The 23,441-nt window shown below is 48.0% G+C and overlaps 1 protein-coding gene across 1 annotated transcript; it reads right to left on the bottom strand.

Annotated features, from left to right (window-relative positions):
- Positions 1-244: 244 nt before the first annotated feature.
- TMEM38A (transmembrane protein 38A) lies at positions 245-22,933 on the bottom strand. The gene is made up of 6 exons (XM_030880225.2): positions 22,755-22,933; positions 7,266-7,422; positions 6,823-7,007; positions 4,451-4,538; positions 2,616-2,733; positions 245-1,836 (listed from the first exon to the last, which is right to left on the bottom strand). Exons 1-6 carry the CDS (start codon positions 22,876-22,878, stop codon positions 1,609-1,611), a joined length of 900 nt encoding a protein of 299 aa, XP_030736085.1. The 5' UTR covers positions 22,879-22,933; the 3' UTR covers positions 245-1,608.
- Positions 22,934-23,441: the final 508 nt, after the last annotated feature.

The raw sequence follows: 23,441 nt of genomic DNA, 5'->3' as shown, positions 1-23,441 counted from the left end.
AAGAAGCAAACAGGCTTAGAGAAGGGGAAGCCCCATGACCGGTCAATGGCAGAGTGAGGATCAAACCCATTTCTGCTTAACTCCAAGCCCCACAGACTTCACCCACTGCCTCTATCTCCCACTGGTGAGCAAGGGCTGCCCACGAGCCTCGTTCTCCTGGAGACTCCATGCGTCTCTAAGTTCGCAGGACTCCCATTGTGCCGTGAGGCCAAAAGAGCAAGAATGAATCAGACAAGCCATCAGGGTTCTTTCACAACAAATTTATTTGCTGACCCTTCACGCTGAGCCTTGATGGACATGCAAAAGGAGGAATTGGGGGGCCCTACAGCCTCAGGACCCACCTAGCTCCAAGGCATCACCAGATCAAGGCACTTTCCCAATAGCTGGGCAACACCTGGAACCCCAACAACCCCACACCACTCTGACACAGCTGCAGGCTGATGCCCTGAGCATGCTCTCAGCACCCGTGTACAAAGGGCAGCCCCAAGCTGGCCTGGTCTGGGCCCCAACCCCATCTGAGACTGGCCATGCCCAACCCACCTACCCTCTCAGATGTCCTGGTGACCTAGGCTGAGATGAAGATGGCCAGGAGGGGTGCTCAGCTCCCATCCCCCTCGCACACCCTGAATCAAGTTCCCAGCCTGTCTAGCAGCAGCACAAGGTTTGGCACATAGTAGGCATGTGTTTGTTGAATGACTCAGTGAGCGGCAATGAAGGATGACAGCATGAGGGAGGTCTCATGCAGCTTCCCAGGTCCAACAGTGAGTTCTTGGAGCCCCTGGACAGAGCCAGATCTTGGAACCCCTGACCAGCCAGCTGCATTTCTTTGGTTTAGGAACAACCTGAAGCCAAGGATCAGAACAAGCCTTCCCCACCCTCCACGCTCTCAAGTCTGGCTTAGACATGTCTCCTGAAGGGCTCCTTTGTGCCAAGTAACTTGTGGGGTTCTCCAGTCCACAAACACAAAAGATCTAAAATGCAAAGCCATTTTTACGCACAATGAACATCCACCAAGGCCTCCCCTCCTAACTGCATTGTGCTTCTGAGCTTAGAAATCTGGTTCACGTCCAGCCTCACATCAGCCCCTGCATACAGAATGGGGTGAGGAGCCACTATATAGATGGGGCACGCAAGGCTCAGAGCAGGAGGCAACTTGCCCAGGGATGCCCAGGAGAAGTCGGCAAGAAGAGACGTGGAAATCACAGCAGCTACCTTACAGCAGACACTTAGTATAACGTCTGTCAAATGAATGAGCCTCAACATGGCTTGAAATTCTTTTGGAGTCAAGGTGTAATTTTAGAGGAAATAATAGAACCAAGAACATAACGGCCAGGGTTTCCGGCTGGAGCTGCTGCTGGGATTCTGTGAACTCCCCCCCCACAAAAGCTGTAACTCTATGGGGACCTGGCAGAAAGAGAAAGGGACCCCCCATTCCTACAAATGCCCTTCACCCCCATATCTCATTTAACCCCCACATCAGCCCTGGAGGGGGGGCTAATGGCTCCAATTTGTAGATGGCGAAGTAGAGGCCTGGAGAGGGGAGAACTGAGCCCAGGTCCTGGGTCTGGGTCCTCTCCTTGGTGCCCTGAATGCCCCCAGGGCTGCCCTCTAATCTGCCTTCTTGGTTTTTTTCTTCCTGGAGCCCTCACTCAGCTCTTCCTTGGACTTGGTGGGCAGGGCTGAGTGCGAGGGGCCGGGCCCACTGCCGCCCTGGGATCCACCGTGGTTGTCATGGTGATGGTCGCTCCCCCAGGCCGACCCAAACAGCACAGGGCAGATGTAGCCTTCCAGAACATCAAAAGGGGAACTGTGGGAGTGAGTGGCCATCAGGAACACCTGAGGTGGTGTGGCAGAGGGACAGGAGAGGCAGCAGAGCCAGAGGGAGAATGAGGCAGAAGCAAAGTGGGGGGTTGGGGGGGAAAAAGGGAGAAGGTCAGCCAGGTGAAGGGCAGAGGTAGCCCAGACCCAGCCTTCTGGCTGCATGCACCCCTAAGAAGGTGACCAAGTGTCCTGGGTTTTCTGGGAGGTGAGATTTTAGTGCTAAAAACCCAGGCACACCAAGACAGTTGGTCACCTTTTCCCCAGGAGTATCCCACACACACACCTGGGCTCAGAGAGGAGCTGTGTTTGGCTTGGGGTCGCTCACTCCCTTTCCCTATGTGATGGCCTGTGGTCCCTTCCCAAGGAGCCAGCAGCGAAGTCCCTCAGCTCCACGGGGAGGGAAGAGTGCATGGCCCCAGAAGACCTTTCCTGGGTAGGGGGTGACCCGAACTCAAGGCCTGAGGGTCAGACCAGCACCATTCCTGGTCCAGCCCGCTCTCCATGCCCGAGGCACAAGGCCCTGATACTCCAAACAGACTCCGTACACTCCTGCCCCCATCTTGGCCTTTGCCCCTGCTGGGCCCTCTGCCTGGAAGACCTTGTTCTGCTCACCGCCATCCCCACCTGCTGGACACTAATCTTCTCATACCCTTCTCCCATGCATGAACCTACTGACAAGCTCCCCACCCCTTGACCTTAGGGCTGTCCTTTCCCCAGACACTCAAGGCCATGAGTCTAAGCTCCCTCACCTCAGCCTGGGAGGTTTGGGTCGGCGTCAGGACAGGAAGGCTTACCTTACAGGACACCATGAACATGGTGAAGATGAAGATGAGGCTGGCTTTGGACACTGGGAGCCAGCGGGTCTGCTGGAGGGTAAAGAGGATGGCTCCGTACAGGCTGGCCTTGGTGGGGCTGGAGGAGGTAGCTGTGGTTACCGGGAGGTTCTGCATGGCTCAGGCCCCTGTACCACTGTCCCAGGCCCCCTTCTCTGCCCACCCCTGCTGGTCCCAGCACCCATCCCAGCTTCTCCAGAGTGCATGGTGGGAAGGTGCCCATGTGACATGGATGAGGGGGGATCTCCCTGTACAGTAAAGAGCAACCTTGGCCCCAAAAGTGGTCTCTCCTTTTCCCTGCTCCTGGAAGGTGTCCATTAAGCCCTGGGAATGTCCTGCCTGATAGGAGTGTCTTTGTTTACCTGGGGATTTGGGGTCATACCGGATGGTAATGGTGTGATTTAGGGTGGGGTCTTGGGCCACATGGTATCAGCTGAACCTCTGGAGGGACTGGAGACTGAGGTCAGCCATGCAGGCAGTCAGCTATGTCTGTGTGACCAAGCCCCAGTAAAGCCCCTGAACACCAAGGCTCAGGGGAGCACTACTGGTTGGCAATCTTCAACGCATACGGTCACACATCGATGCTGGGAGAAACAGGTGCTGTCCACACAGTTCCACTGAGAGAGGACAGTTTGAAGCTTGCGCCTAGTCTCTCCCTGGATGCTGCCCCACATGTCTTTACCTTTGCCAATTTTCATCTGTAATAAACTATAATCCTAAGTATAATGGCTTGGCCAAGCGCTATGGGTCCTTCTAGCAAATTGTCAGACCTGAGGGTGGTCTTGGGGATTTCTGAACAGTGCACTCCCCCAGAAGGTGAGATTACAACACACAGTTCTTCTTAATTTTCCTTTTCTTCCTTGAAGAATAGGCTTCCGCTATTTTGACTTGTTGCAGAAGACAGACCAGTGACTTCCGTTTCTGAAGTCTGTCGCTCACTGCACATGTTTAATGATGATAATTGGACCTGATATTTCCAAAGCATGCACCAGGAGCCAGGGTCAGAGGGTTATGTGTGTGATGGCGCCTTCACACTCAGCTGATGAGGCAGAAACAGAATCTGAGAGGGGAAGCCACTTGCCCTCTTAGTAGCAAGGGACACAACGGTCTGAGCCCCCATTTCCCTGTCCATGAGCTGAGTGTGGGAACAGACCTCTCATGGGCATAAAGTGAGATAAAGTTATGTTTTCCAACATATGAAATGGAAGCTAGTTTTCATTGGCATATGGGTGAGCCTTTTAATGTTGTCATATTTTAATGGCAACAGCGTTATTGTAGATTGGGAGAAAATTTAACTAGCTTGAACCTTTAGGTCTTTTAAAAATGTATTAGGCTAAACGCCCTGTGGGGTCCTGGGTTGAGTCCTGTATGTTGCCATCTGGCCCTGCCCAATGTTCCCCACTTAGCCGCAGCCACACTCCTCACCCACGCTGTGTGTTCTACATCCTGAATCCCTCACTTCCCACCCACAATCTGTACCCTGACCCTGCAGAACCAGGCAGAATCTTTGCTCTTTTTCTGACTTGAGAGTTGGCAGAGGTGCTGGCCTCTGTCCAGAAGCTCCCTCTTTGCCAGAAAACTCTTATTCGCTCTTCAAAACCCAAATCAAGTGTCTCATCACCCTGCAACGTTGCCTGCCCCTGTCCCCTAGGTAGTGTTAGGGCTCTACCTCCGGGGTCCCCCAGCCATGGTCTCTGGAAGCTTCTGAAAGGAGAATCAGGGGCTGAGACTTCCAAGTTACCAGAAGTATCCAACCCAGGGTCAGGCCCAGGGAATAGGGAGGATGGGATACTCACAAGGACATGTGCAGAATCTCGTTGGTCTCTGGCTTCCAGACCCCTCGGAGCAGCTGCTCAAAGTTGGACATGAGGGCGACACCAGAGCCTATGGGACAGGGTACTTCTAAACAAGCCCGCCACCTCCAGCTCCCTGTTCTTGGCTGAATTCCCAAGGAAGCAGCTTCTTTGCTTCTGGAGTCTCCTCCAGAGGGATACTGAGCCTGGGGTGTATGATCATCAGTTGCAGGTGGGGGAATTGAGGCCCAGAGAGGGGACAGTCTTGCTGAGCGTCACACAGCACATTTGGAGCAAAACCAGCATGAAGTAATCGAGGTCATATCCCACCTGCAAGGTATGTCTTGGACAAATCTGGGTTGTCTGCCCTGATGCTCCCAATCCAGGACCCTGAGGTGTGCATGAGGCTTCCAGAGGGCTCCCCACCCCCAGCCTCTCTTCTCTCTGGGTTCTGAGCTTTCAACCTTTTTCAAGCCACTTGCCCTCTGGAAGGCATGTCATACCCCTGGGGAATTTGCTCTGTAGTACAGGCTTCCTGGAGAGAGAATGAGACCCATGTCAAGATTTCTGGTTAAATTTCTAGAAGAATCTTCCCATTTACCCCAAATGTATTGGCTAAAGAGGCTTGGATGCCCACTCCAGGAGTGGTTGTGCTAACTGGGATGCCTGATAGGCACCACTGGACCAGGGGTTTGCATCTTGGATGACTTTGCCCCCAAGGAGGCATTTGGCAGTATCTGTAGACATTTTTGGTTGCCACAACTGGGGAGGGGGCTGCTACTGGCAACTAATGGGTTGAAGCTAGGGATGCTCCTCAACATCTTACGATGCACAGGACAGCCCCCACCAAAGAGCATGATCCAGCCCTAAATGTCAGTGGTACTGAGGACACTCTGACTCAACGGATGATGATTCTAGACCCAGGCATTTGAGGGTACCCACTTTGGTGAGCAGGAAGCAGGGATTCGGTGCCCAGTGGCATTTAGCACCCGCTCAAGCCTTCTTTCCCTGCCTTCCTTTTACTCCTTGGTCCACCACTGCAACTGTTACTGTTGAATTAGCTATTTCTCCTTTAACTTCCCTCTACTTTTGCTTTATGTATTTGGGTGCTCTGTTTTTAGGTGCATATATGTTTATAATGGTTATATCTTCTTAGTGGAGTGACCCAACATTATAAACTGTCCCTCTATATTTTTAGTAATATTTTTTTGTCTCAAAGTCTATCTTGGTCTACCTCTTAGCATAAATGGAGGAGGATAAAAAAGGAGGGCTCCAAAGCTGTTAGGAGAGTGGATGTTGAATTCAGAGGACTTGGAGTCAAACCCAGCTGTGTCCCCATAGCCATGTGACCTTGGGCATGTCATTTCATTTCCCTCCTCTGTAAAAAGAGATGATGTTAGCCTTCTCCTAAAGGAGAGTCTTAAGGATCAAATGAAAAAAGATGCACAAAGGCCTCAACTCAAAACTTGCCCTGGGTCAGGGATCTTAACCTGGAGTCTATGAACCCAGACAGGAAACAGAATTACATCTTCATTGTCACATCCCTCACTGAAATCCAGCCTTTCCTTCCATCATGAAGGGAGGCAGTTACCTCAGCAGGATTTGCAAGTCTGTGATTCTGTCACCAACAGAATTCATGGATGTTTTTCTTTTCACATTCCCATTGTTGCAGATGGTGGTTTCAAAATATCATTTGTGCTCAACACCACTTCAAAAGTCTGAGAGTTACTAGGAGCCACTGTAAGGTCTGCTATTTAATCACTAGGAAAGATGGATAAAGCTACTACAGCATATATTTTTTTAATTTATAACTACTTTAAAATAATAGGCTTCCTTTATTCTCCTATATAGTTTACTTTATGCATTTAAAAAACAGAAAAGGGTCTGTAGGCTTTACTGGGCTGATCAAAAGGCTGTAGTCCACAAAGCGTAAGAACCTCTGTAGTTCCAGGGGTATGATTTCCTCTCTAGGAGGCATTTGGCAATATCTAGAGACAATTTAGGTTGTCACACTGGTAGGTGCTACAGGCATCTAGTGGGTGGAGGCCAGGGACGCTGCTCAACATCCTACGATGCACAGGATGGCCTCCACCACAGAGAATGGTCCAGCCCCAAACGTCAGTAGGGCCACAGTTGAGAAATCCTGCTCTAGAGACATCAGCTGTCATTGCTTCGTTGTCCTATTTACCTTTGATAGTTAAATTTCTGGAAGAATCTTCTCATTTACCCTAAAGGTGTCTACTGATGAGGAGGCTGTCCTGACATCCCTTAGCCCAGAGCAATGGCTGTGCCAGCTGGGGTGCCCGATATGTCCCACTGAACAGGGATTCTCAACTGGGGTGCTTTTCCATTGTTCTCATCATGGTCCTGTTTACCTTTGACCCAGCCAGTGGCGATCATGACGAACCACCCGTGGTGGTAGTGGTGATGCGCGTGATGGATGCCCACGGCGATCTTGCGGACTCTCACCACCTCCTTCATGGCCACGAAGATGAGTTTCACCGGCAGGAAGCAGACACACTTGTAAAAGAGGTCCAAGGGGCAGAAGAAAATCAAGTACCTTTGGGGAGAGAATGCCAAGCCTCAGGGGGAGACAGACCCTGGGGCCCCTCGGAGATGAGGTTGTATCCAGACCCTCGCTCTCACTTGCCGGGCTTAGGACAGCTGGGCAGTGGAAAGTGGTGGGTCAGGACCACTGTGGAGGTTGTGCTGGTGGGTTCTAATTCCTCCAACCTCCCGCCTCCCCAGTCCCAGGTGGCAGGGTCACCCTGCCCGCCTGCTCTACTCTCCCACATCCCGCCAGACCAGTGATTCTTACCAGACTGCTGAGGCCAGCAGGATGCTGGAGTTGTTGCTGAAGTAGTCGACCGGGGGTTCCCCGAGGAGCAGATCAGCCAGGATGTAACTCCCGAAGCAATGCAGCATGGCACACAGCCAGGATGCCATGGGGTGGCGCCGGGACAGCTCGACTGCTCCTGAGGGGCATGGGGCATCCCCCACCATCACCAGGGCATCTGGGACATGCTTCACCCTTTATGCCCTCTGTTCAGCCCATCCTAATTCAGCTGCCTTCAGAGAGTGCCCACCCAATGCCTTGCAGTTTGCCCATTTCAGAGGAAGAACCAAGGCTCAGAGAGGGTGCACACATGTCTGAGGTCACACAGAGAGAAGGCAGAACCAGGCTGGGGCTCTTTCCTCCAAGCTCAGAGAGGTGGCAATAACGATAACACCAGCTCATTAGCAAGCATTCCCAGGTCTCAGACACTGGGTTTAGCATTTATAGGAAGGACATTAAATCTTCATTGATAACTGCAGCCAAGTGATCACTCTTATTATCCCCATGAGAAGACTGAAGCTTGAAGAGACAGGACAACACGCAGTTGGGAAAGCTTTGACGCAGCTACTCCTGCCTTGGGCTGATGCCAAGATCCCTATAAGCTTATACCTGTACTTTTGGTCTCTCCCTATTTAAAAAATTTTTGTGTGCGTGGTAAAATATACATAAAATGTACCACTCTAACCATTTTAAATGTACAGTTTAGTGGCATTAAGCACATTCATGTTATTGTGCAACCATCCTCATCATCCATCTCCAGAGCTTTTCACCTTGCAAAACTGAAACTCTGTCCCCATTAAACACTAACTCAGACTTCCCTGGTGGCGCAGTGGTTAAGAATCCGCCTGCCAATGCAGGGGCCACAGGTTCAAGCCCCGGTCTGGGAAGATCCCACATGCCATGGAGCAAATAAGCCCGTGCGCCACAACTACTGAGCCTGCGCTCTAGAGCCTGTGCGCCACAACTACTGAAGCCCGTGCACCTAGAGCCGGTGCTCAGCAACAAGGGAAGCCACCGCAGTGAGAAGCCCGTGCACTGAAACGAAGAGTAGTCCCCGCACGCTGCAACTAGAGGTAGCCCACGTGCAGCAACGAAGACCCAACGCAGCCAAAAAAACCACTAACTCTCCATTCCTCCTTCATTCCAGTCCCTGACGCCTACCACTCTACTTTCTGTCTCTATGAACCTGACTACTTTATAGACCTCATGTAAGTGGCATCATACAGTATTTGTTGTTTTATGACTGGATTCTTTCACTTAGCATAATGACCTCAGAGTTCATCCATGTCATAAGATGTGTCAGAATTTTCTTTTTAAGGCTAAATAATATTCCATTGGATGGATCTACCACATTCTACATATCCATTCATCCTTCAATGGACATTTGGGTTGCTTACACCTTTTGGTTATTGAGAATAGCGCCGCTAAGAACATGAACATACAAATATCTGCACGAGTTCCTGCTTTCAATTCTTTTGGGTATATTCCAGATGTGGAATTGCTGGATCAAATGTTAATTCCATTTTCAATTTTTTGAGAAACTTCCGTACTGTTTTCCACAGCAACTGCCCCATTTTACATTCCCATCAGTAATGCACAAGGGTTCCAACCTTTCCACCTCCTCAGCAATACTTGTTGTTTTCTGTTTTTTAGGAATAGCTATGCTGATGGGTATGAGGTGATATCTCATTGTGGTTTTGATTTGCATTTCCCTAGTGATCAGTGATATTCAGTACTTTTTCATGTGCTTATTGGTCATTCCTATATCTTCTTTGGGGAAATGTCTATTCAAGTCTTTTGTGTATTTTTTTAAAAATTGGGTTGTCCTTCTGTTGTTAAGTTGTGCTCTTATGGAGAATGTTCATTTGCTGAGTAAAGAGCTTTGGTTGGCCCCAGATGGGAAGGCACAGAAGAAATTTGAAAGGTGGAGCTGAAGAGCTCCGGAGCCCTATCTTGCTGGGGGAGAGCCATCAGTGCAGAGGGAAGTCACCAGGTATTGGTACCGAAGGGGACAGTGCAGGGCATGCCCACATGTGAGGAACGGTGTAGAAAGAGCAATGAGCAAAGCTGGATAATGGAGTCCTTGAAGGCAGAATTAAACTAACAGGGTGAGGAGGGAGAGAGGGCATCCCATGCTAGCAGCATGGAAGGAACAAAGACACAAGCAAAAATGGCCAAGCACAAATGCCACTTCCTCCAGGAAGGCTTCCTTGCTCTACTGAGCCCTTCACTCCTGACTCTGGGCTCTCACCACTCTGTGGACTCCAACCCATTTTTGGTCTTGGTACTTTATTCAATTTTTCACATAGAAAAACAGAAAGTAGATTAATTGTTGCTTAGGGCTGGAGGGGATGGGGGAGATGGGAGGGTAAAAGCTAGAGGATCCAGCTTGGAGGAGATAGTTGCACAGTTCTGTGAATATACTAAAAACCAGTGAATGGGATGATTTAAATGGGTGAATTGGGTGGTGTATGAATTACATCTCCATAAAGCTCTTAAAAAATAAAAGGATAACAAAGAAAAAAAATGTAACAGTTCACAGTTTCTGCAACTGAGGATAAACATTCATAAATGATACTAAATTGAGTCTTCTTATAAACCCAAGGCAAGAAAATGCAAAACACTGGACTAACTTAGCGAACAGAAATAGGGACCCCACACCTAAGGAAGATGGCTCAGTGCATCGGTTTCCAACTTGGCTGTACATCCGTTACCTGGGGACTTTACAAACACCTGATGCCTGCTTCCCATCCCAGAGGGTCTCGGTTTGTCGGTGTGGGATGTGGCTGGGCTTGTGGATTTTTTTAATGCTCCTAGGTGATTCCTTTGTGCAACAAAGTTGAGCACCACAGAGATAGGGGAATGAACTGGCCCATGTCCTGACATCCTGCAGCCTTGATAACCCAAGACCTCCATGGTCTGAGAGGATGGGCTCCCAAGAGCAATGGTTTTCAAACTGTGTTCCTGGGAACCGTGAGGGTTTGCAGGGGCAAAGGAGAAACCAAGCAAGTATGTCCTGGGTCTTCCTCCTGTTTCAACCAGAGCACAACTTCATTTACTGCTTCATCTCAGAGTTCGGCGTAAGATTTTGTTTGAAAAGGAGAATCTGGTATTCACACAGGCGTGCATGCAAATATTCATAGCAGCTTTATTTGTAAACAACCCAAATGGCTTCAATGGGTGAATGGATAAACAAACCATGGTACATCTGTACCATGGAATACTACTCAGTAACGAAAAAGGAATAAACCAGGGATACACAAAACAACCCAGACAGATCTCAACGGTGTGACGCTCAGTGAAAACTGCCAATCTCAGAAGGTTACATACTGCATATGATTCCATTTATATAACATTCTCCAAGCGACAAAACCATAGTGATGAGTGGCAGCGAGCAGATCAGTGGTTACCAGGGGTTAGGGTTCAAAGGAAGATCTAACTATAGAGGGGCATCACAGGGGAGTTTCTTTGGAGTGTCAGAACCATTCTGTAATCCTGATCGTGGTGGTGGTTACTCCAATCTACACATGTGATAAAATTTCAAAGGACTATATTTTTTAAAGTCCATGTAAAAACAGCTGAATAAAGTCTGTAGTTGGTGTTAATGGTATTATTCTGACGCCAATTTTCATGTTTAAATAATGAGCTACCATTAGGTAAGATGCTGTCATTGGGGGAAGCTCGGTGAAGGGGACTTGAAAACTCTTTGCTCCATTTTTGCAACTTCTGGGACTCCCCTGGTGGTCCAGTGGTTAGGACTCAGCACTTTCACTGCCAGGGGTTCAATCCCTGGTTGGGGAATTAAGATCCTGCAAGCTGTGGCATGGCCACAGGAAAAAAAAAAAAAAAAGAACCCATTTTTGCAATTTCTTATGAGTCTTAAACTCTTTCAAGATAAACTGTATTTTAAGCTCCCAAATTAAAATGAAGGCAGGGGGTCTAGTTCTTTAAAAACACGTTTACAAAAAACACTAGAGGTACAGGATTAATGTCTATTAGTCAAATACACTTTATACTACACACTTAAGTCTTTTGTATCTTTTTTTTTAAACATCTTTATTAGAGTATAATTGCTTTACAATGGTGTGTCAGTTTCTGCTTTATAACAAAGTGAATCAGTTATACATATACATATGTCCCCATATCTCTTCCCTCTTGCATCTCCCTCCCTCGCACCCTCCCTATCCCACCCCTCTAGGTGGTCACGAAGTACGAGCTGATCTCCCTGTGCTATGCGGCTGCTTCCCACTAGTTATCTATTTTACGTTTGGTAGTGTGTATGTGTCCATGCCACTCTCTCACTTTGTCCCAGCTTACCCTTCCCCCTCCCCATATCCTCAAGTCCATTCTCTAGTAGATCTGCATCTTAAGACAATAGTAGCATAAAGATAGAACCTAACTATCTCAAAAGATTCAAAAGGAAGAAATGGACAAATTCTTTTGAATCTTTTGAGATAGTTAGGTTCTATCTTTATGCTACTATTGTCCTAATCTTCTATAGCCACACCCCTGAGTTGGAACCTGGGTGTCTCCTGGTGTGACAACTTATTTCATCATCTTGATTCCTTCCCTCCCCCACTAGTTTCATTTTCCAGAGAATGAATTTAGAATTAAGTCATAAGACACAGCTACTTAGCTCTCACAGCCAGAGCTGGTACCAATGACTCTATTTTTTAAGTTTTATTTTAAATTTTATTTTATTGAAATATAGTTGATTTACCATATTGTGTTAATTTCTGCTATACAGCAAAGTGATTCAGTTATACATATATAAACATTATTTTTTATATTCTTTCCCATTATGGCTTATCACAGGATATTGAATATACTTCCCTGTGCTATATATGCTATACAGTAGGACCCTGCTGTTTATCATCCTATATATAACAGTTTGCGTCTGTTAATTCCAAACTCCCACACCTTCCCTTCCCCCACCCCCCACCCCCGCCCCGCCAACCACAAGTCTGTTCTCTACATCTGTCTTTTTCTGTTTTGTAGATAAGTTCATTTGTGTCATATTTTAGATTCTACATGTAAGTGATATCATATGGTATTTGTCTTTCTCATTCTGACTTACTTCGCTTAGTATGATAATCTCTAGGTCCATCCCTGTTGCTGAAAATGGCATTATTTCATTCTTTTTTATGGCCAAGTAGTATTCCCCAGTGCCTCTCTTTAATAAACAATTTACTTAATCCAATGAAAACTCTACTCAGTGTGGATGTGAGATGACAAGCTTACAATATGTAATCTATTAGTCAAAAGGCTAATCAAAAGAAATAATTAGTTCAGGTTTTGGGAGTTTGGGGGGAAAGTTTCTCTTTGTTTCTAGAGATTGGATGCCTTTTGTCTCTAAATTGTCAAATCTGAACGCTTGGCCTCTTTATGCTGTGTACTAAGTGCGAAGCTACTGACATAGATACCTGTATATACTATTGATACACTCAACAAGTTGACTTGATCTTAATCCTTTCGTGAGTACAGGGACCTTATCAGTCTTATCTGCTGCTGAACCACCCCCTTCCCCTGACCCCGTGTGCTTGGCACTATGCCTGATACATGGTAGTTACTCAATAAATAATTGTTAGTGAAAGAACGGTCCACATGGAGGTTACATTCTAGCAAATGTGGACTGAACACTCCTAGGCACTGAGGTTGTATTGGGCACTTTTGGTTACATCATAACAACAACTTCCCCTGCTCCCTTTATTTATTGAGTTACTTCTTTTTTTTTTAATTGAGTTACTATTGTGTCCCAGGCAACTACATACCTTCACACCATCCTCAAGGCTTCAGCGTCAGAGCCCAGGCTTTCAACCACAGGTAAGGTAGGGATCGATATCCCTGCCTATAGTGAGTTATATAGGAGGGACACCCCCCACCCCAAATTCATGTCCTTCAAAACCTCATTTGGAATAGGGTCTTTGCAGATGCAAATAAGGTAAGGCTCTCGAGATGAGATCATCCTGGAGCATCTGGGTATGTCCTGAATCCAATGAGAGTGTTCTTATAAAAGACAAAAAAAGGAGACACAGACACAAAGAAGAAGGTGTTGTAAGTTGAACTCACAAGAAGATATGTTTAAGTCCTAACCCTTGGTATCTGTGAATGTGACCTTATTTGGAAATAGGGTCTTTGCAGATGTAATTAAGTTAAGATGAGGTCATTAGGTGGGCCTTAATCCAATGTCTGGTGTTCCTTATAAGAGGAGACATATCACAGGGAAGAAGGCCAAATAAACAAGCAGGTAGAGACCATAGGGATGCATCTACAAGCCATGGAACCCAAGGATGCTAGCCACCTCCAGAAGCTAGGAAGAGGCATAGAAAGATTCCTTCCCAGAACCATCAGAGAGAACATGGCCCTGCTGACACCTTGATTTTGCATTACTAGCTTCCAGAACGGTGAGACAATACATTTCTGTTTTAAGCCACTCAGTTTGTGGTACTTCATTATGGCAGCCAAAGGAAATTCATACAGATGGCGATATGAAGACAGAAGCAAAGACTGGAGTAATGTATGTATAAGCCAAGGAATGACAAGGATTGCTGGAAGACACCAGAAACCAGGAAAGAGGCATGGAAGCATCCTCCCCTAGAGCCTCCAGAGGAAACCAGACGCCTTGACTTTGAACTCTGGCCTTCAGAACTGTGGAGAATAAATTTCTGTTGTTCTAAGCCCTCTGGTTTGTGGTCATTTGTTATGGCAGCCCTAGGAAATTAACATAGCATCTGACAGATGAGGCAACAGAGTCTCCCCAAGGTCAATGGCTTACCCAAGATCACCCAGGCATTCAGTGAGTGTTTTTGAGCTCTGACCATGTGCTGGGCTCTTGCTAGGCACTGGGGATGCAGCTATAAGCAAGAGCTGGTTCAGGCATTACCTTTGTGGGGCCCATAGTGTGGTAGAGAGGCAACGTGGTTAAATAATCCCACAGATGAAGGTTAAACCTCATAAGGGAGAGACACATGGTGCTTTGAAGGGTTTAATTGGGGAACTGTCCCAGCTGAGGAGGTCAGACTTCATTTAGGAAGTGGCACTTAAGCTGAGATCTGAACAATGAGCAGGGATTTCCTAGAGGACGGGGGTGGAGGGGTGAAGATGATCCAGGCAAAGGGAGAGCATGGGAGAAGGTGGAAGGGGGAGGAGAGAGGAAACCTAAGGGCTAAGGGGCACTCAATGCCAGATATACTGGTCAGGTCGGCATGGGCTGGATATCCAGCAAAGCAAGTGACCAAGCCAGGGCCACACAGACCCCACACCTTTCAACATGGCATCCAAGCCTCTTTCCTGGGTTTGATGTCCAATGTTCTAAGCCCGTGTTGGGGAAAGAAACATGAAGTCTACTGTACTCCATAGAGGGAGCTGCCTTCTTCTCAAATCTGTCAACCTCACAGAGAAGTGGGGAGGGGACTATCTGCCCCTCCTCCAGAGGGAAAAAGCCCAGGTTTCCCTTGTACACACACAGTTGGGAGGGTCAACAGGCATAACCAGCTTGGAGGCAATCTGACAATACTGAGGAAGCCAGAAGCTGTGAGTCGCCTGTGCTCCAGCAATTCTGCTTCTCACTGTTTGCTCAAAAGAAACTAGTGCATGTGGGCAAAGAGACACGGGGAGGGGGATTTCACTGCCATACTGTGACAACAGGAGAAAAGTGGAGTCTACTGTTTCTTAGTGAGGGAGTAGAGTCACGCAAAATGGAATATCGCAGAGGAGATATATAAAAATGAATTAGATCCGGGCTCCTCACCCTCAGCACTGCTGATGTATGGGGCAGAATCATTCTCTGCTGCAGTGGGGGCCATCCTGTGCACTGCAGCATGTCAAGCAACATCCCTGGCCTCCACTCATTGGAGGCTAGTAGCCCACCCCCACCCTGGTTGTGACAACCAAAAATGTCTCCAGATATTACCAAGTATCCCCTGAGAACAAATTCCCTTCTGGCTGAGAACCCCTGCTCTAGATGTATCAACATGGATAAAATCCCATAACGTTATTGCTGAGTCAAAAGGTTAGATTGCAAAATGATTATGTTTATGTATATTTTATGTATATATGTAAAACAACACAAAATGCTCCATGCAGTTCATAGATACATAAACAGTGGTAAAGGTATACATACAGGCATGGGAAGAATATAGGCTGCCTTTAGGGCAGTGGTCACATCTAGAGAGGGAGGGAGAGGAACAGATGGGGTTAGCTCTGCCTGCCACTATTTCTTTAAAAAAACAACAACAAAAAAACCCATATCTGAAGCAAATCTACGTTCACATCTGGTAAGTCTGTGTACGGCGAGAGTACGGAGGTGTCAGTGGGGATAGTTATTTTGTATGTTTGAAATATTTAATCACCATAACTGCAAAAAAACAAGGGTGCCCTTAAAGCTGATAAGCAAGAAGGACTTGGGGTACTCTCCCGCCTCATCACACTAGGCTCCACAGTCTGTACCAAGCCCCCTCATGGGCCCCTCACTGCCTGCCCCCTCTCTGATGGCTGTGGATGGGGGTCCAGGAACAGGAGGTCTCATAGCCTAGGGTAGGCAGCATGGTACCGTGCTGCCCTATGCACAAGAACCCATCACTAGGTTCTGGAAGACTCATGCTCATGTTCACAGCAGCACTAGTCACAGTTGCCAAAAGGTGGAAATAACCCAAATGTCCATCAACAGATGAATGGATAAACTAAATGTGGTCCATCCACACAATGGAATACAAGTCAGCCTTAAAGAGGAATGAAGTTCTGATACACGCTACAACATGATGAACCTCAAAAACATGCTAAGTGAAAGACGCCAAAGACAAAAGGCCACATAACGTATGATCCCATTTTTATGAAATGTCCAGGACAGGCGAATCCATAGAGACAGAAAGCAGATTAATGGTTGCCAGGGACTGGGGGAGGGGGGAATGGGGAGTGACTGCTAATAGGGAGAGGGCTTCCTTTGGAAGTGATAAAAATGTTCTTGAACTTATACATTACATATAGGTGGGATCATAAGACATGGCCGTTGGCATCTAGCTTCTTTCACTGAGCACAATATTTTCAAGGGTAATATTCATTTTCACTGCTGTATAGTATTCCATCACAGGAACAGATTGCAAGTTATTTATCCACTTTCTTGCATATACATTTTATAATCAGGAAACACGTCTCATAAAAGTTGTTTCAGAGTAAGTCAGCAACATTCTTCCCTTTCTCTTTACCACCCCCATTGACTAACCACGTGTTCTTGGACAAATCATTGTTTTCTTTCTCCAGCTCTTTCCTTCTGTCAGGTGGGAACCCTAATCCCTTCTTTGCCCAACTCCTAGTAGAGGTTGGAATCAAATTTTCCCCCCTCAGTCTCACCCTGGAGTCACAAGCCCAAAGCGCATCTTCTCCCCGCCCTCGAGGTTATCCTGAGTCTCAACATCTACCAAGTTCCTCCATTATGAAGCCGAATGCTCTCTTTTCTCCTCTGGGGCATCTATTTAAAACGCCGCCAGCTGAGAGTTAATCCTTTAGAGCAGCTGGTGGGTCCTACAGGGGCCGGGTCAGGTGAGGCACCCATGTTTTGCAGAAATGGATACCTCTGCAACTAAAAATAACCCCCAGGGGTTGAATTCTTTCCAGGGTCTTTCTTGTGCCCTCTGGGACCATAAGGCCAGGGAAGGTGGGGGTGGGGATGGGAGCCTGGGTTTTGCGGGAACAAAGTAGGCTCCTCACTATGAGTGGGGCCTGGTAGAAAAGTCACACGCCTGGGTTTTGGCTCTGCTGTTCACTCTGGCATGGCTTTGGGCAAATAACCGCCCCTCGCCCCCTCTCCCCTGCAAGCCTGTTTCCTCTGTTGTCAAAGGGAGAATGAAAGCACTCCCTCCACCAAGTTATATTGACGATTCAATGCTCTGCGTATTATCATCATTATGCATTTTTTTTTAATTGAAGGGAATTCCCTGGTGGTCCAGTGGTTAGGACTCCGTGTTTTCACTGCCAAGGGCCTGGGTTCGATCCCTGGTTGGGGAACTAAGATCCCACAAGCTGCGTGGTGTGGCCATATAAATAAATAAAATAAAAAATTGAAGTTTAGTTGATTTACAATATTGTGTTAATTTCAGGTGTACAGCAAAGTGATTCAGTTATACGTTGTCTGTGTATACTTTTTCAGTCTTTTCCATTATAGGTTATTACAAGATATTGAATATAGTTCTCTGTGCTATACAGTAAACCCTTGTTGTTTATTTTATATACCGTAGTGTGTATCTGTTACTCCCATACTCTTAATTTATACCTGCCCCCCTTCCCCTTGGGCAACCACAATTTTGTTTTCTACGTCTGTGAACTTCTTTTCATTATCAATACCCTCCCAGCAACCCTAGAAGGACGGGATGAGTCTACTCATTGCTACAGATGAGAAGACTGAGGCTGGTGGGGATGTCCTGCCCCAAGGATCCACAGCAAGGCAGTGGTCAAGAAACTGCCCCCTGGCTCTTTCCCTTTGCCATGCTTCTTTTTGGTTTCTCTTGCTGAGTACTTGGGGCAGCACCCAGAAGCAGCAGAATGTGGGTTTCAATTCCAGGTTTGCCACCAAAGCACTCCCCTCTCACTGGGTGAGTTTGGTTGCTCACTCCCCTACCTGGGCCTCAGTTTAGTCATGTGTAGAATGAGGATGCTGTCTAGAGTGACCAACTGTCCTGGTTTGCTTGGGGCTGAGGGGTTTCTGGGACTTTGGGTGCTTGTCTTGGGCGAATGTGGGCGAGTTGGTCACCCGGCACTATCATTCATTTCAGAGGGCATCTGCGAAGATGAAAAGAAATTGCTTAGTGTTTAACAATTATATGAGAGTTATTTCTGGAACTGAACTGAAATGGAAAGTACCTGTGGGTGGAAATTTTAGTGGATGGACTTATAAAAATCAGGTCTGCCTAAGGAGGAAGGAAGAAACCCCTATCAGGACCCTCCTTCTGACCTGTGATGGGCTCCACAACATTCCCTCTCTGGGGGTCGGTGTCCTGTCTGTGGATGGCCAGGAAGTGCTAGAAGGTTTCCCAGGGCACCTTTAGCACTGCTGCCATTCTGCGCTATTTAGTGTGAGGTCCAAACATAGGAAGTGTGTTCACAGAGTTTCTCTAAGAAAGTCACCCTCTCCCAAGCCTCTGTGCTCAGCTCTCTTCCTCAGTTTCCCCCACTGTAAAATGGAATAGTAGCCCCTCCTCAAAAGGCTGGAGGGTGAGCAGTCCCCAACCCTCAAAAAGCTTATAGTTCAAACCAGAGATCAAGGAACAGTTCTCTTTGGCTCCCACTGTAGTTTTTAAATGTTCAAACTGCAACCAACATGTCTTTCAATAGGTGAATAATTAAACCATGGAACATCTGTATCGTGCAGTATTATTCAGCACTAAAAAGAAATGAGCTACCAAGCCACGAAAAGACATAGGGGAGCTTTAAATGTATCTTGCTAAGTGAAAGAAGCCAGTCTGAAAAGGCTACATACTGTATGATTCCAACTCTATGACATTCTGGAAAAGGCAGAACTATGAAGACAGTGAAAAGATCAGAAGTTGTCAGGGGTTTGGGGAGGGAAAAGGGGGGGGTGGCATGAATAGGCAGAGCTTCAGGGTAGTGAAACTATTCTGCATGATACTACAATGATGGATACATGTCATTATACGCTTGTTAAAATCCATAAAACGTACAACACAAAGGAACCCTTATGTCAACTGCAGAGTTTAGTTGATAATGATGTTGATAATACCTGATAATAATGGTAATAGGACAATAATGGTGTTGACAATAATGTTTGTTCATGGACCATAGCAAATGTTTCCACTCTGGTGCAGAATGTTGATGGTGGTGGAGGCTGTGTGGGAGGTTGGTGTGGGTGGGTAGTCAAAGTATATGGAAACTACTTTCAGTTTAACTTTGCTGTGGATCTAAACTGCTCTAAAAAACTGTCTATTAATTTTAAAAAAGAAAAGACATGTTCAAATAGCTAACATATAAACATAGGGAGCTACAAATCACATTTCTAGCTTCCCTTGAAAAATTAGTTCTGCTGGTTCTAGCCCCAATCAGGGAGAGATGCACACGGCTGGATCTCACCTGGGGACGGTCCTCACCTGGCTGTCTTATTGTTTTCCATATATGACCTGCCTGGCCCTTGGAAGCATTAGGGCTTGAGACTCAGTCTAGATCAGTGAGTCTTAAGTGGGGGTAAGTGTGTCCCCCCGCAGGGACACCAGCAATGCCTGAGGACATTTTTTTTTCACTTTTTTCTTTTTTTTATGGCCCCACCACATGGCTTGTGGGACCTTAGTTCCCCGACCAGGGATTGAACCCAGGCCCTCAGCAGTGAGAGCGCAGAGTCCCAACAACTGGACTGCCAGGAAATTCCCTGGGGACATTTTTGTTTGTCACAGCTGGGGTATGCTCATGGCATCTAGTGGGTTGAGGCCAGGGATGCTGCAAAACATCCTGAAATTCACAGGACGGCCCCTGCCACAGAGAATAATGATCTGTCTCTGTCATTAGTGTTGAGGTTGGGAAACACTGGTGCAGAGCTGGTTCTCATCTGGGGAACTTTAAAAAATACTGATGATGGTACCACGCCCTGCGATTCTGATTCTAATGATAAAGGGGTGCTACCTGGACAACAAGAGTCTTAAAAGCTCCCCAGGTGACTCTAATGTGTAGCCATACTTGAGAACCACTGGTCTGGAAGGCTCTTTGCATGGGTCAGGGCTTAAGGTAGCCAGGATTGTCATTTAATCATTCATTCACTCATTCCTTCAATCATGCCGCCAGCATCCACTACTTCTTTATTTCTTCTTGCATAGAGCTAAGGGTCCTAGAGGTGAGCCAGACCTGGCCCTCCCTTTCCTATTAAGGAGCTCCAGCCTCTTTTAGCCCATCATTTCTCAAACATTAGTATGCTTACAGGGATCTTGTTCAAATGCAGAGTCTGTTTTAGCAGGTCTTGGTGGGGAGCCTGGCATTCTGCATTTCTTAACCAGGGGCCACAGATGCTGTTCACCTGAGGACCACACTTTGTGCTTCATCCTCATTCAGGATTCTCACAAAAGCCTGACCCAGAAAATGCCTGCATCCTGGAAAACACATTGCCCCATGCCTTACAAATAATTCTACCTCTCACAAGTGCCTTAGATCTGACTACTGACAAAGTTCTCAACAGATCTTCACAATAGCCAGGAAAGGGAGTCCAGGATTATTTTACCAATGAACCCATTTCACAGATGAGCAAACTGAAGCTCATGTAAGCAAAGCAACCAGCCTGGTGTTTACTCACTGTGAGAAGCAGAACTGACTCCCAATTTGAAGATTATTCCTTAAAGCTAGCTTGGCTCTCAGGTTCACAAAATTCTTAATTTCTGTACAAGGGGTCACACATATTCTGTAACTGGTCCTGCAATCAGCACACAGATTCTGAGAAGAAACTTTTAGAGAGGCTTAGCAGGAATACCAAACTGGGGGACTAACAGCTAAGTCCAATGCCTCCCTTTTCTAAGGGTAGGCAAGTACCCCAGAGCAATCGCAGTGATTCTTGGGATCAAGCAGACCGGGGTTCGAATTCCAAGGCTGTCATCTACCAGCCCTGGGACCACAGGCTCATTGTGTATGTAAATTAGCTTAGCCTCTATTTCCTATTTCCCCAGTTATGAAAGGAGGGAGCTGAATGTTGATCAGACCAGGGGGTTCTCAACCTTGACAGCATATAGCATCCTTGGGGGATGGGAGCTTGAAACACGAGCATGCCAGGGCCCTATCCCAGATATTCTGATTCTATTGGTCTGGAGTGGAGATGAGATGGGGGTTTAAGAACCCCCAGGAGCCTCTAATGTGCTGCTGGGGTTCAGAACCACTGAACCCTTTCAGCCTTCAGGAACCTTCAGGCTGCAGTCCTTCAAGTTCAGGTGATTTACTCTGTGACTCCAGCAGAAATATCCCAACCCCTCTGCATGCTCCCAGCCAGCCCAGAGACCTCTTTCCTTCCGAGACTTGTGTCCTACATCCCTACTGGGCTGCTGCCCTTCACAATTTTCGATTTCCCAATGTGTGCTAGGTTCTGTACTTGCCCACGGGACTGGCCTGAGCCACCAGGAATTCATCTGCAGACAGGAAATACAGCTCCATGTTCAGGCTAAGATAATACAAAGCTTATTTTGCTTTGCAAAGTAACTGCTTTTCAGAAGAGCCTTTAAAGAAATAGACTCTGGCATGTGGACGAGCTAAAATAAAATGGAACAAAAACACTTGCCAGGCAGAGTTTGATCTTATTTGCATAAGACTGTGCATTTACATCCGTAACTACAGGGGTATAAATGCAGAGAAGTGAGGTCTGGAATGGTGGCCACCATGTCAACTGTAACTATCCCCTTTTTCCTTTGGGCTTTTCAGTTCGTTTTTCTTTCTTTTTTAAATATACACAAACACGTATTTTTATCATCTTTAAAAAAGCTACTTCCAGAGAATATAGTGATAATTTACATCTAAGTGCGAGAAAAGATCACAAAGTTTCGGGTGATTGGTCTTTTCTAAAGCTAAATTCTACTGTCCATTTAGTTTGCTGGTGTGCTAGAATTATTAAAATACTAGGAGACGAACAAGAAACACTCCCAGAACCTTGTATAAAAATAGAATGCATTCTAAGGAAGCCATTTACCATCATTTAAAAAAATCGTTCAAAAAAAAAAAAAAAACAATCCAAGAAGCTGGGTTTTCCCCCCAGCGATTCTCCATGAGGGTCTGGAGCTGGTGGGAGGAGGCTGACCCCAAATCATCCTGCCCTAGGGCCAGTACTGCTCAGTAAGTGAAAAGGATCCGGGCCAGACCTGGAAGAATTCCCTCTGGGCTCCGAGATCCAGCAGAGCCTTGGCCCAGGGAAAGGGAGAGGAGGTTGCCCCAGGGCCACAGCGGGGAAGGGGCACCGGTGTCACTTTCTCTGAACCTGATCACAGCTCCCAGCACTGCCGGCCCTTATATAGACACTCAGCTGCCGTTCTGGCTCCCCGCTCCAAGGGCAAGGAGGGAGGTCACGGCTGCGGGCAGCTAGGACGTCTGGCCAGGCCAGCAGAGCCGACCCGCCTGCGCCCTCACCACGACCTACGCCCCTCGCCCAAGTTCCTGCGACCGTACCCTGCTCGGACCCCTGACCTTCTCTCCCTGCATCCTCCCCAGCACCTGTTCCCTCTCCTCTGAGCAATCACATTCCTTTCCTTTCCTCCAGCCTGCATCTGCTTCCCCTCCCCCAGCGCCACAATCTCAGGAGCTTCTCTCCTTGCCCTCTCTCTTGTCTCTCCCCTCTGTCCGGCCCCGTATGGGAGAACCCCATGATCCCAGCACCTGCCTGTTTCCCCAAACCGGTCCCTGGGACTGTTCCCCCACGATTCAGGCCTTTCCCCTTCTCCAGACCCCTGGGTAAACCGCCGTCCCTCGCCCCGGAATGCCAGTCCTCTCCAGCCTCCGGCCCTGGCTCACCTGGCTCATACTTGAGGTAGAGAATGGAGACGATGAAGTAGCTAAGGTCGAAGACAGGAAAGAGGGGCACCCGCGAGAAGCTGAGCGCAAGCTCGCCCAGGCTCAGCGCCGAGAGCAGCTCCATGGCGCCCGCCGGGTCCCACCCCAGCCCCCGGCCCGGTGAGTCCAGTCGCCTGCAACTGCGCCCCCCCCCCGCTGGACCCGCCCCCGCCCGCCAGGCGCCGCCCCCAACCCTGCCCCCGCGGGAGAGGAGGGGCGACCGCTGGCTGGCCTTGGGGCGGGTGGTGGGACCCTCCAGTCCCATGGAGGCCGGTCGGTCCAATGTCCCACACTGTCCCTCGGGCCATCACGACCCCATTCAGCCCAGCCAGGCGGGGTGCGGGGTCCCCGTGGAGTGTGAGTTGGACAGGGGATCTGTCCTTGGAGGGGGGCGGGATCCGTTCCTCACGGAGCCCACCCAGGCGGGACGGACCAATCAGGACCGCGTTCCTGTGGGGCTGATCAGGACCCAAGTCCTCTGTGGAGCCCTTGGATCCGGACCTCCATCCCCCGTGGGACCAGATCAGTTGTGAACCACATACTCCCGTGCCCCATAGGGTCCATTCGGTCAGGACCCCCGTCCTCTATCGAGCTGTCATGATCCCAGCCCTCTGTAAATCATGACTTCTGTGCCGCGCAAGGAATCCC

Source organism: Globicephala melas, chromosome 3 (genome assembly GCF_963455315.2).
Source record: "Globicephala melas chromosome 3, mGloMel1.2, whole genome shotgun sequence".
Lineage (NCBI taxonomy): Eukaryota > Metazoa > Chordata > Mammalia > Artiodactyla > Delphinidae > Globicephala > Globicephala melas.
The sequence above is the reverse complement of the archived record's forward strand: the minus strand, read 5'-3'. Positions and strand labels throughout refer to the sequence as shown.

What these genes read in the sequence shown, in the direction of transcription:
- TMEM38A (XM_030880225.2), bottom strand. Translation starts at nt 22,878, where the DNA reads ATGGAGCTGCTCTCGGCGCTGAGCCTGGGCGAGCTTGCGCTCAGCTTC. An exon ending in CTGCTGGCCTCAGCAGTCTG is followed by an intron (nt 7,008 to 7,265) that starts GTAAGAATCACT and finishes CTCTCCCCAAAG; the next exon opens with GTACTTGATTTTCTTCTGCC. An exon ending in CGCCACTGGCTGGGTCAAAG is followed by an intron (nt 4,539 to 6,822) that starts GTAAACAGGACC and finishes CCTGTCCCATAG; the next exon opens with GCTCTGGTGTCGCCCTCATG.